The 13,524-nt window shown below is 53.3% G+C and overlaps 1 protein-coding gene across 1 annotated transcript in view; it reads right to left on the bottom strand.

The window, feature by feature from the left end:
• GPC1 (glypican 1) overlaps positions 1-11,148 on the bottom strand; it is a 200,934-nt gene extending 189,786 nt beyond the window's left edge. The window contains exon 1 of the mRNA XM_021555775.3: positions 10,709-11,148. Within this exon, the coding sequence (XP_021411450.3) occupies positions 10,709-10,865 (157 nt within the window). The 5' untranslated portion in view covers positions 10,866-11,148. The remainder of the gene's footprint in view (positions 1-10,708) is intronic.
• Positions 11,149-13,524: the final 2,376 nt, after the last annotated feature.

Here is a 13,524-nt window from a genome sequence, read left to right as displayed (position 1 = left end):
CAGCACGGTCAGCCCACTCAGCTATCCTGATACAAAAGGCTTGGCACAGAGACATTTGGGGTTGCAGGGATCCCACAGCTGAACGGTGCAGGACACGTGGATATGGCAAAACAAGCTGTCCCCCGTGCTGCTGTCCAGGTGGGACAAACCAGCTGGGTGGCAGAGGCAAGCTCTGGATGCCAATGGCACTTTTATACCAACTGTGAAAGCAGGGCAGTGGAGTCCCAGCTTTGGGATGAGCCATTCCTCCATCTAGGGATACCTTTAAAGCCACACCAAGCAAAGGTACGTGCTACATGGAAACCCATGGATCACATCGTGCCCCAAAGAGGACTTTGCCTGCATGAGAGGTGTGTCTGTGGGCACTGGGCACACGTCCAGCTAGCACTCACCCCTCACGAGCTCAGCGTGCAGCCACCTGCAGGAGTTTGTGTTCAGGGCACAGAATTGTTCAGGTTGGAAAGGATCTCTAAGATCATCGAGCCCAGCCATTAACCCAGCACTGCCAAGCCCACCACTCGCAAAAAGCAAACTGGAACACTCCTCTGGCCTCCCCAGGTCTCCTCCACACCGATCCCTCAAGACACCAGCAGCTGGGGCACTGCCACACCCCAGTGCCATCGGACAGGATGGGGCACAGGCCTCGGGATTCCCACCCATGGGTTCCCACTATTGTGCAGCCCTTCTTCAAATTCACAGCACATGAGTCCCTTAGCTACGCTTTGGCCTTGAGAGCCTCTCTAATAAAAATACCAGCCTCCTCCTCCTCCCTCATGGAAGCCTCTCCGAGACCTCCCGCAAATGCAACGGGGGAGAGACAGAGAGGGGTTCTTTTGCAGGGGCTGTTTGGTATTCTGTCACAAAGCCAAACAGATGTTTGTAAAAATCTAAGCTGGTTCTACAACTGTTTTAAAGTCGTGCAGCTGTGCACAGCCAGCAACTGCATCGGGGGAGAAGACCACTGCTCTCACATTTAGGGACTAGAGTTTAATAAACCAAACTTCCCATGGGTTACTCAAGCTCCCTCATTCCAATTTAGCGTTTATGGCAGAGGAAACTGCTGAAACAAGAAAAGTGAAGCGGCTTTTCCAGCTCCATGGTGAAACTTTGCATCCAGATGGGGACTAGGAGCAGACGTCCCTGGTGCCAGGCGCAGGCGGCGATGGCAGCACCCGATTGGCACCACGCAGCTCATCCAGGGAGGAACAGAGCTCTGGGACACAGCCCTACACAAACGTCTGCTGCCTTGGCACTCGCTCCAGGATCAATTACACAATGCAAACCTCCGTGCAACAACGTCCACCGACAGCAGAAGAGACTGGAGTAGCCTTTTTATGTCAGTGTTTTTTAAAATGTCAAATTGATGCTAATTTTGACAGTGCTTTTATTACGATTTATTTATGCGTGAAAATTAAAACTATGAATTTCTAAAAATACTCATATTTTAGAAATATGCCCATCCAATTGAATTATACACGATAGTTTTACAGTCCTATAAAATACTAATTTTTTTTTGCAAGCCAAAACTATTTGTCATAGAGTATTTGCATTTTAGTAATATAAAAGATTGACTGTCTACATAAGTACTACCACGTTTCTCCCCAAAACCACAGCAAAACTTGTGTTTTTGTTTTCTTCTCTTTTTTATACTTCAGAAGAGTGCATGGCAATTGAAAAACTGGTTTTACTCATGTTGCTAGCACAGGAGCCTGTAACAGCTGGGTAATTCTGTATCTCTGATTCACGCTGCACTATACAGAAAGACACATAAAATCAAATTAGTTTTATAATTTCTATACAGGCAACACAGTTGTGATGAATGTATTTTTTAAAACTCAGAGGCAAGAGCATTGGGAAAAACTGTCACAGCGCTCTGCTTATTTGAACTTTAAGAAAGAAAAGTTTTCTGTATCTGAAGAATTCCAAGTAAAACAGAAACACATTACCGGGCAGAAGTGACTTACCAAGCTCACAGCCCTGTCACGTTCAGACAAGAATTTTAAGTGTCTGCAGCCTAAAGCTTCATTACTTTTTGTAGAACAATCTGGCAATGTAGGTAACCCGATTCCCTGGGAATCAAATGTTACTTAAAGACAGGTTTCACCTGTCAGGGATAAAACATATTCTGAGTAACAGAGTGCCAGAGTATACAGACATCAGAGGAGAGAGCAGTCTGTCCTTCACAGCTAACAGAGAATGGAGGAAATTTTCTGCTTTCATTGAGTTTTAAATTTTATCTATTTTTTGTAACTCTGAGGGGAAATTTTCTAACACAATGGCAGCTACAGCAGTGTTGTACAAACAAACTACAAAACAGTGGAATAACCTTCAGGCAACTGCTGCGAGGGTTCCTGCAAGCTTTAGGATCTGCCCTCCCTGTGTCTCTCTCCATGAGGCAGAGTTACCCTTACAGCCATCAGCAGGACACAGACAGCAAAACAAAAGTGTCACTTTTCCCCAGGTAAATTTAAAGGTGAAGGGATTGTTATGAACCTACTCCAGACCACCACCCATGCAGGTGGCGTGTCTGGCCCACCAGCTGCCCACCTCTCCTTCCTTCTCACAGCTGTGCCTGGGAGTCAATATTTGGAGGAAAACTGAAAAAGAAGGGCCAACTCTTGCTTAACTTACAGAGGTAGAAAGGAGTGATTTAGGATTTTCAGAAAGACTCAATTTATGCAGCAGTTCAGGAGGGGCAGATGAAAGCTGAGGAGTGTTGGAATCTGAGGTATTGATGATCCCGAGATTGTAGAAAGTCTCTGTCTGTCAGCCCCGCTGCCAAAGCAGAAGCCATAATTGGTCTGTGCTGGTTTCCAGGTTGTTTATTCTGTTGATCTCTCACATGTTCTGCTGCCCTGCCCAGCTCTGTCCTGCAGGGCAGCGTGTGGGGCTCTGCCCTCAGTGGGATGTTACAAACATTCAATACCAGAAACTCCCTGGGCTGGATTTACAAGAACGTGCCAATATCTGTCACCTACGTTGGACAGTGTGTCCCCAGCCTGAACCAACAGAAAAATGCCAACACCACAGTGAAACATGGAGGGCATGAAGGAGGAGAAAAAGGACAAGGCACACCCAATTTCCTCCATCTTGTCTCCTTTGGACCCCTTATCTAGAATCCTAAAATTTTACTTTTGCACCCATGCCACACTTAATTATTACTTATATCGAACATTCAGAGCTGGTAATTCATGCTGTAAGGTTGAAAACTCTTTTCCATGGACAGAGATCACAGCCAGTGTCTCTGGGGGCTCTGTCCAGGGGGGTTCCTGACCCCTGCCAGGGTCCCAGGCCTGCCAGGGCAGTCAGAGGGTAGCTCTGGATTCCCACAAGGAGAACACTTGACTTTCCTGCCACCCAACCACAATCAGCACGTCCAGCCCCTTTCTGAGCTAACACTCGGAAAAGCCAAGAAGGTGACTCTGGGTTTGCTCTGTGCCCTCTGCAGGGCAGGACATGGCAGGGACAGGAGAGGCCCCTCTGCTGTGCCCAGGGCAGGCAGAGCCCAGCCCTGCTGCTGTGGAGCTGGGTGTGCTTCCATCAGGGACACCCCACCACGATGAGACAGGACACCTTGCTGCTGGCAACTCTCTGCTGGGGCTTTTCTTAGAGCTTCCTGAGCAGGAGCAACATGAGCACTCACCACCTATGGAGCTGCTTGGGGGAAAGCAGCACTCCTGTCTGGAGGCAACACCACCCTATCACAGAAGCTGGGCAGAGCCAGCAGAGCCAGCTGTGTGCCCGAGCAGCCTGCTGTTTTGACAGTATTCCCTCCCTGGGGCTACCTGCCTGCTGCTTGTACACAGCAGCCTCCCATGGGGCAAAGAAATAAACCCAATATACAGAAACATGTAGCAGTCAGCAGGGACCTGGGCAGCAAACAGAAATTAAAGCTGCTTTCCCCAAGGAAGCCCGTGGATTTCCACAGAATTGAGATGTCTATTTCCCTGGTCTTCCCCTGAAATTCTCAGCTGAATGCTGGAAGCAAATACAAAACTTCTCCTTGTGCCAGTGCTACCTGTCAGTCACATCCCCAGCCACCCTGCTCCTCACATCCAGAGCTCCACAAGACGGGAGGAACACACGAGCTGCTGCCACGGAGCAGAACTGCAGCACTGCCCAGCCACACAGTGCTCAGACCACTGCAGACAGCAGGGCCAGGATATTGCTCAGACCAACAGCTCTCTGAGGCTGGAGCTATCCTTTCATCCTGCCTTCCCCTGCCGTACTGTGCCTAATGCAATTTGATGCTGCAATAAAAATAGATGATCCTCAACCCCCTCCCCAGCCCAGCGGGCACTGGTGGGCTGGGCACAGAGCCTATGCTCAGCTGCTGCTCATGGGCAGGTGCTCCAGGGCCTCTGCTGCTCTGTTCTCAGCTGTTGTTGTGACCTGCAAGGGAAAACCTCTGGCTTTAAATACGCATTTTTGATAACAAAGTTACCGGCTCCCACCCTGCCTTTGGCTAAGTCAAAGCACAGTTAATAATTGAAAACACCCAGAGGAATACATCTATCTGGTCCCCTCCATGTGAGACGATGGCACTGAAAGCAATAGAACATCAAACCAACTGTTTTACAATCGCTGCCAAAAACCACACGTCTCCTATCAAGCCCATCCGGAGAACCCAGACACCGACTGACACGTGTTCTTAAACAGAACGGGGCACCTGCAGGGCAGGAGCAGGGAAAGGAGAGATGAGGCGAGCTCCGCAGCTTCCCACAGTGGTGCTGGTGGGTGCTCCAGCTATACATCCACGCAAATTCCCTGGAAAATGAAATAGCAGGCTTTTGCTTCACCAACAAAAGAAGCTGTTGAAATAGCGGTGTTTTTTTATCCCAGCTGATAAGGATAATTACGTGGTGGAGAGCTTAGTCATCCATCTCACGGCGACAGAGGAGCAGATTCCCTCAGAAATACCGGCAGCAGCGTCCGGGCAGCGGCAGGAGGCTCCGGGCCGGGCGCGCCGCTAGAGGGCAGCGCCTTATCCGCGATCCCGGCCCGCATCCCGGATCCCGGCCCGCATCCCGGATCCCGGCCCGCATCCCGGATCCCGGCCCGCATCCCGGATCCCGGCCCACATCCCGGATCCCGGCCCGCATCCCGGATCCCGGCCCGCATCCCAGCCTGGATCCCGGCCTGGATCCCATCCCGGATCCCGGCCCGCATCCCGGATCCCGGCCCGCATCCCGGATCCCGGCCTGGATCCCAGCCTGGATCCCGGCCCGCATCCCAGATCCCGGCCCGGATCCCGGATCCCGGCCTGGATCCCGCAGCGGATCCCGGCCCGCATCCCGGATCCCGGCCCGCATCCCGGATCCCGGCCTGGATCCCGCAGCGGATCCCGGCCCGCATCCCGGATCCCGGCCCGCATCCCGGATCCCGGCCTGGATCCCAGCCTGGATCCCGGCCCGCATCCCAGATCCCGGCCCGCATCCCGGATCCCGGCCTGGATCCCGGCCCGCATCCCGGATCCCAGCCTGGATCCCAGCCTGGATCCCGGCCCGCATCCCGGATCCCGGCCCGCATCCCGGATCCCGGCCTGGATCCCAGCCTGGATCCCAGCCCGCATCCCGGATCCCGGCCCGCATCCTGGATCCCGGCCTGGATCCCAGCCCGGGAACCCAGCCCGGATCCCGCAGTGGATCCCGGCCCGGATATCGGATCCCAGCCCGGATCCTGCAGCGGATCCCAGCCCGGGAACCCAGCCCGGATCCCAGCCTGGATCCCGGATCCCAGCCCGGATCTCGCAGCAGATCCCAGCCCAGATCCCAGCCCGGGAACCCAGCCCGGATCCTGGATCCCAGCCCGGGAACCCGGCCTGGATCCCGCAGCAGATCCCAGCCCGGATCCCGGATTCCGCAGCGGATCCCGCAGCAGATCCCAGCCCAGATCCCGGATCCCAGCCCGGATCCCGCAGCAGATCCCAGCCCAGATCCCAGCCCAGATGCTGCAGCATATCCCAGCCCGGATCCCGGATTCCACAGCGGATCCCACAGCAGATCCCAACCCGGATCCCGGATCCCGCAGCGGATCCCAGCCCGCTCTGGCCGCGCAGCGCCCGGCCGCCTCCCCGGGCATCCCACCGCGACACCCGCAGCTGGAGGAGAAGGCACAGCTCCCCGTGTTTCCCCCTCTAAAGCTGCAGGCTGCAAAGGCCGCTCCCATCCGCCCCCAAGGAATTCGGCTCATTAACGGGATGCTGTTGCATCTGGGAGTCCTCTGTGGAGTTGATCTTGAGAAATCCCTCTGCCCTGAGGAAATACAGCCCAAATGGAGTGACCACCCCAGAAAGCACTGGAGCACCCCTTTAGTCACGGGTACAGATCTTTCTTTGGGAAAGGAGGAGCCCCAGATTATGTGTCACACCACAGATGTATGCTTGTCCCACTTTGGAAGTGCCAGCAGCTGAAACACCCTCCAAGATGGGGTTCCAGTCCCCCTTCCAAGAGCTTGATCAAGTCCCAGCTGGTTGCCAGACCTGTTCTCTACTCAGATAACACTTCTCTAAAGGGCTCAAACACATACACTTGACAATGTTTTCATCATAAAACCTAATTATATAGCCTAAAAGGACTAAAAGGTTAAAACAGTTGCTCTGACTCCTTTCAGCTGCAGAGCCAGGGAAGGATCTGTGTGAGACGTGTCACTGGATGAGCAGCCTGGCAAAGTCCAGCTGGCTTTTTTCTGTACCCTCCTCTTCTCTGGCTGCCCTGCACCCACTGCCCGTGTCAACAAGATCAACCTAACACAAGCCACATCTAGTGGCTAGACGATTAGTCTCAGGAATAAACAAACCAAAGCAGAAGTTCAAACCAAACAGCGAACAAGGGCCAAGCACATTCACATCAAATCACAACCCTTAGGTCTTCTCCAGCCCATGAGGGAACTACCTGTGCTCGAGATACTGGGGAGCAGTCACCCACCCAACATCAGTAACCCCAAGACACTGCCACAAGTCAGAGAAAACGGGATACCCCCCTCACAGGGCAGTATTTCGTGGTGGTGAGGGCTCACTCTATCACAAGCCATGCTGTGAGCCTGAGGTAACCAGTCCCTAAGAGGGGCACTAAGAAGCACCCTAGAGCAGGGTATGCCTCCCCTTCACCACCAGAGCAGGGACCCGCAGTGGGATCCTGCAGGAATGTGAGACAGCAGGAACAGCTGCCACCTCCAGAAAACTCGAGAGGAAACGAAAACACTGGAAGCTCTCCAACTTACAATAAGGTTTCCCTTATTTTGTAGCAATCAGAGAAAGGGGGTGTGGGTCATCAAAAAGGAGAGTGGGAACGCTCTCCCAACACGCAGGAAAGCTGCGATCGAGCTAGTAGCACATCCCATGGGAGCAAGTGGTGTAACTTTCCCAAACTCAAGGAGTAGGGGGCTTTACCCCCAGCATTAGAAACTTTCTGGTAGGCAGATCTTCACCCAAGACTCTGGGTGCACAGCTGTCTGTCAGGATTGCTAACACGAGCAGACACTGCTATCGTGTTCGGGAATTTTGCCATTGACTTCAAAGTACTGAGATATAACACCTTGTGTACTCCCTAAACACACTTAATAACAGCACCTGACACATTTAAAGTGCTTAGACATGTTAAAGGCATTGTACAACATTAGCAAAAAACCAGGATACCCTGTCTAGGTGGTTCATGAGAAATCTGGTAAGCCAAGAGTCTATCCCTGCATCAGATGCTTATCTATTAGCCAGCTAATAACTGTGGGACTCTTCTCCAGCTGATCCATGCAGCCACAAGCAGGGACTACCTTCTGGTGAGCTGTGGAGACACTAGATTATTCATAATCCTCTTAAATCATAACTAAGAATACAGATTAGAAGGTGTAAAGCGTGCAGTGAGTGTTCTAAACCCAACACAAACACAGCCAATCTCAGTCTGAGTCAGAGCCTGCGTGCTGGGAGCTCACTGAACTCCTTCTGCAGGGCAGCTCTGGGGGTGCAGTGTGGGGTTTGGCTCCTGGGGCTGGGCTGCTGTGACACCAACACACCCCAAGCAGTGCCTGGAGCCAGGCACAGGCAGACAGGAGCAAGGTCAGCACCACTTTGGGGTCATAGGGCTAAGAAATTAATGTTCCCCTTTGCTTCAGGGCAAGCAGTGGAGGGAAGGAACAGCGAGGTCTCCTTAGAGAGGGACAATGGAAAGGGATTTTGTCTCTAGGCAGCTCAGAAATAAAATAAAAACATGATTCATGGGGCAGCTCTTAAAACATGAAGAAGGCCACCATCAGGAAACTTCAGCATAGTCCAATAGGAGACAACATTGATCTCAGTTCATCAACATCTCTTAACTAATCCAAAAGCTGCCCAACCACAGAATCACCAAAGTTGGAAGCCTGCACTATAATCTCATCCAGTCATCAACCCAGCACCACCATAACAGCCCCTTATCCACATCACTGAGTGATTACACCAGCTCAGCCTAATGCACATCACTGAGTGATTCCACCAGCTCAGCCTAATGCACAGCTACTCTTTCTGTGAACATTTCTTTCTAATATCTCATCTGACTTGCCCTGGCAACCTAAGACCCTTTCCTCTCCCTTCACTTGAGACACAGCAGAAGACACCTGCCCCTCCTCAGCTGTATGCCTGGGGATGCATTCACAGGTGTCAGTGGTGTCACCTGAGAAGGCTCCATTCAAGTGACAGCAAGCTGAACCACTGCCACTGAAACCAGCCTGAAACAACGAGCAAATGTGGAATTATAAACTGCATGGTCCTGTACTTGGTACACATAAGGATACTGCAAGGAGGCTCTTGAGATGCCTCTTCTTGGAGACAAGCAAAACTGGCACCAACCTTTGCATTAACCTGCACAGCTGCTAAAAAGCAAAGAGGATACAGAACACTGCTTTGTCAGGACGTTTCTAAGGTTATATCTACGCTCACTGATGTTTTAACTGCACTGGGCAAGTAACACACTGACACAAAAATGCATTCCTGAATGTGCATCGGTCAGGAGGTAATTACCAATGAAAATCATCTAGTCTGGCAGCTGTCTGAAACACTGGGCTAATGGTAGCAGCAGCGGCTCTATGTGTGGGACCTTCTTCCTCCAAGCACTTCTTCACATTACTTTCCATGCAGTATTCCTCAAGTTTTCATGGCATTTATCTACAGAGTTTCCCTGTCTGCAGTAACAGCCAGAGACTCCGGTTTGATACTCCAATTTTAACCACTGTGGCTTGTGACTGCCAGTGTGTATGCTCGTACCAACGCACAGCAGGAAACAGAACTCCTGCATCCTGGAAATCTGTGTCCTGACACTCCTGGAACCTCAACAATTTGCAGGTACAAGGTGTTTTACTGGCAGCTGACCTGCGATACGTGATCCTTTTAACCGCAGCTGCTGCGAGCCTCGGTGCTGCCCGTAGTACTATCCCTGTGCGCAGTGCTGCAGCCACCTCCAGCGTGTTTGTAAACATTCAGCCTTCCAAGAACTTCCCACTTGAAACACGACAGCTAATGTATTCACATCTGCAATAATGAGATGCAAACTCATAAAAAGCCGCTTTCTTGCTCAGCTGAAGTGCTATGCCATTAATAGTGATGTTCAAACGGTTCTGAAACTCCCCACTGTTTAACTTTGAGGGCTGCTCGTCTTACTTTGGAAATTTACTCTCAGTTGTAACTTGACAAAGAAGGCATTAATTTATTCGCATTTATGAGGGATGTATATGGTTCAGCCTTCTCCTTTCATTGGTCAGACAACAAATTGGTTTCTCTGAAAAATTACCTGATGAAATATTCAGCATAAGGCATTGTGTAGCTTAGATGTGCAGTACAAACTGCAGTTTTACTGGGGTGTCCCTGTGGGTTGGCTCTGGCACGTACGCCTGCATGTTTTATGCTTTGTCTGAAGGAGGAAGCTCCCACAAGTGAGGAGAAGGCTCTCGGATATGGGTCACAAGTTGGTGTATCAAAACTTTGATGAGAATTTTAGAAAACCCTACAATGCCTCAGCATATTTTCCCCAAGCCTTCAAAGAAAAAAACCCAAACCCACACAAACCAGACCTTGAATATTCCTTGCTATTTCAGTTGTTTCTACAAAGAGGAGGAAATCAACCAAGATTTATCTAAAGCCAGAATGAAAGCAAGAGGACACACTCTAGCGTAGGTTACACAGGTTTCCCCTGCACTTCACGTTTGACGCGGTCATTTTACTCCTGCTTCATTTTTATTAAGTAGCCAATATCATTTACACGTTTGCTTCCCATCCAGAAGAAGATTTAAATAGATCAATTCCTCTCTCACAACCTTGTGGCGCTTTCCACCTCTGACACCGAAACCCACTACACTCCGATTATTCCGATTTCCGAATCAAAACCCTGAAACCCGTTTCAGTTGTACTCAGCACAGAAGCAACGAGACAATGAGAAAAAAGAAAGAACCACCGCTGAACACTTGGCGCGACCAGCCCCCCTCGCAGCTCCGTTCGCATCGCCAGCGCCGGGGAGAGCCCCTCTGCGGGCAGGGCAGGGCTGCCGGCGGCGCTGAGAGCGGCAGGGCAGCCCGGCTCCGGGGAAACCTCCCCGCTCCGACTTCTGGCCGCCCACGAGCCGAGACAAACTCCAGCGTGGGGCGGCGAGCGCTCCCCAGCCCGCGGCTCCCAGCCGTGCCCGGGCATCTCCCGGCTGGCAGCGGCCCCGGCCCGGGCACCGCGCCCCCGGCGCCCCGCGGCACTCACCGGAGATCTCGGCCTGGGGCACGCCGCTGAGGCTGAAGCCCTTGGCTCCATACAGCTGCCGGACCTCGGCGCAGCTCCTCGCCTTGCTGCCGCTGTCACCGCGAGCCGGGGCGGAGGCGACACACAGCAGCCAAAATCCCCACGGGAAGACACGCATCCTTCTCCGCTGGCCCCGCCACCTGCCGAGCGAAGGGCAAAGCCAAGGTCCCGCGGCGCGGGGGCGGCCGGGTGCGGCCCCTCCGCGGGCAGCCCCGGCGGGACGGGCGGGCGAGGGCGGCGGGCGAGCCCGGCTGCCCGCGGCGTGCGGGGAAGGCAACGGCGAGTTCGGCCCCGGACGCCGCCGCGGCTCGGCCGAGGGGGGCAGAGATCCAAGTTCGGCCGCGCCGCTTCAGAGCCCTGGAGCGAGAGCGCGCTGAGGGCTTTTGTTCTTAGCGCGGCCGCATCCCCGGGCAGTCCCGCCGCGATGCTGCCGGCTGCGGCGCCGCCGGGCCGGGCGGAGCGCGGCGGGGCGGGGCGCGGGGCGGGCTGCGGGGCTGCTCCCGCGGCGGGGCCGGGCCGGGCTGGGCTGGGCTGTGCCGGCTCCGCTCCACCTGCGCGCCGAGCGGCGGCGGGGCGGCTCCGGGCGGGCAGGGCTTCCCCCGCCGGACGTGGCATCACGCGGCCCGCGCCAATCCCGCGCGGGGCGCAGCCCCCGCCCCGCCCCGCGCCCCCGCCGCGGGCGCTGCGCGGCGCCCGGAGCCGCCGGAGCGCCCCGAGCATCCCCGAGCATCCCCGGCATCCCCGAGCATCCCGGGCATCCCCGGCATCCCCGAGCATCCCCGGGCGGGCAGGGCGCGCACGGCGCTCCGGGGCCGCCCGCCGTCCTTGGGCAAGGACAGCGCGCAGCGAGCCCTTCTTTGTCTGCGGCGGGCCCCGGTGCTTTGCCCGGGGTTCCCCCAGCGGGGCGGGACAACGGCCGCGTAAAGACTTAAATCGTTCCACACTTAGAGCGGCGAGGAGAACGCAGTTCAGCTGAGAGCCGGAGAGTCCCAGCAAGGTCCTGGGAAGGCTGAAAGTGCCCCTTTAAGAGCAGATGTGGGAAGAGAGGCAAATGTCTACGACAAATTCTCAGCTTTGGAGTTTACTTCATCCAACAGCCTGCCAGCTCCCGAAGCTGGTGCTCTGCAGCTCTGCCAGCCGCGTTTTGAGCTGCTTCCCACAGAACTGAGACGTATGCGATCACCTGTGCGTCAAGGCAATGCCCGTGTGCTGCTCCAAATGAGCTTGCAGGCTTTTGGCCGGCGTCTGACTCTGTTCGCGACAGCCAGAAGACCCAGCGGTCGCTCCTGAGCCTTTGGAGAGCAGTTGTTCTCTGTGAAAAGGGGGAGGGAGTCTGCCCGTGCCTCAGCTGGAGCACTTGTGGGCTTAAACCTTACAAGATTGCAGAAATTGCACACAAACTCCATCACTGTGCCCCCCCAAAACGCAGCAACATTTAAGAGAGATCGTAGCTTTTGGACTAGGCAGTCACCCAGATGTGAGAAACTTCATGGGAAACTGGTGATGTTCATCCCATTGCTTCAGAACTGCTTATTATCCTGAGGAATGGGAGAAGTGACTGCAAAACAGGAGCCATGGGGAGTAGCAGGATGGCAGTAGGGGAAAGTTGCTGCTTTCCTATAAAATCACCGAATTATTTCCTCTTAAAACTTCCTAGATTCATCTATGAAAGCAGATGGAGAGGACAGGGAAAACCCCTGCAAAGACAGGGAGAATTTTGTAATGAAGATCATAACTGAGATGACACATCATTACCACCAAAAGTTAATAGCTTTGAGTCAGATACACCCATACAGTCCAAATCTTAATTCTCTTGCAGATGACATTGTGCCTTTTGGCCTCTTGTATCATCTCTTAGTTTAGAAACCCGAGGCTTACAGAGTCCCAAAATATGCCTCAGCTGGGAGCTTGCTGTGTGGGGAAAAATCTGCCATGGATGAAGCCTGACTTACCCTGTTTTTAAATGAAAACTCTTTTGTAAATGCAAAAGTACTGCACACTTAAGAGGTTACCAAGTAGGTTATGTGTCATGAGGTTATTTCAGCCCATACTCCTGGGGATTTATTTTCATTTTATAGCCATAGCCCTTTCCTCTCCCCAGGCTTTGAACATATCACTTGAAGATCCATGTCAGAAGTCTCATCTAACTAATCCGAGTACAACAACGGCAGAAAACAAGCAGCAGAGGAATCTGTACCTACACTGCCATGACTGGAGGAACACCTCCTCCTCTTGGAAAACCTGAGTGAAAATCAAATACTTGCAGACACACGGGTAACAACAGTGTCACTTGAGTCTGCTGAGGCGAACGAACTCCAGGAATGTGAACTCCAAAGACACAAAGTACTTGATAGAGAAGAAAGGCAGAGTCATAAACCTTTTATCTGGTCTGGCTGCACAGAATGACTTGGGGTGGGTGATACAGGAGACCAAAATAGCACCGAATTTCCTCTTTTCCTTCTCAAATCCTGGGATCGGCTACGTGTTGCCATTGAATACGTGTGGCATATACTTTCAGCTCTGCCTGTAGTGACTTTGGGTAAGCTCTCTGAGCTGTGGCTGCACCCCAAGGTTGCAGCACAAAGCTCTGTGGACTCACACAGCAGCTGGCAATGGAAGAGCTGGGACTGCAGCCCTTGGGCTCTGGCCTTGGAGCCATCCCCTGAGCTACAGATTTTTCACAGGCCCGAGTATTTCCCTTCTTGCCATACATCTCACTTCCCTGGCTGGGTGGCAGTGCCTGCAGCAGGGACTGGGGTCACGTCACTGCTGATAAA

This window comes from Lonchura striata, chromosome 9 (assembly GCF_050655825.1).
Source record: "Lonchura striata isolate lonStrDom1 chromosome 9, ASM5065582v1, whole genome shotgun sequence".
Lineage (NCBI taxonomy): Eukaryota > Metazoa > Chordata > Aves > Passeriformes > Estrildidae > Lonchura > Lonchura striata.
Note: the sequence above shows the minus strand (reverse complement) of the source record. Positions and strands in the feature narration are given on the sequence as shown.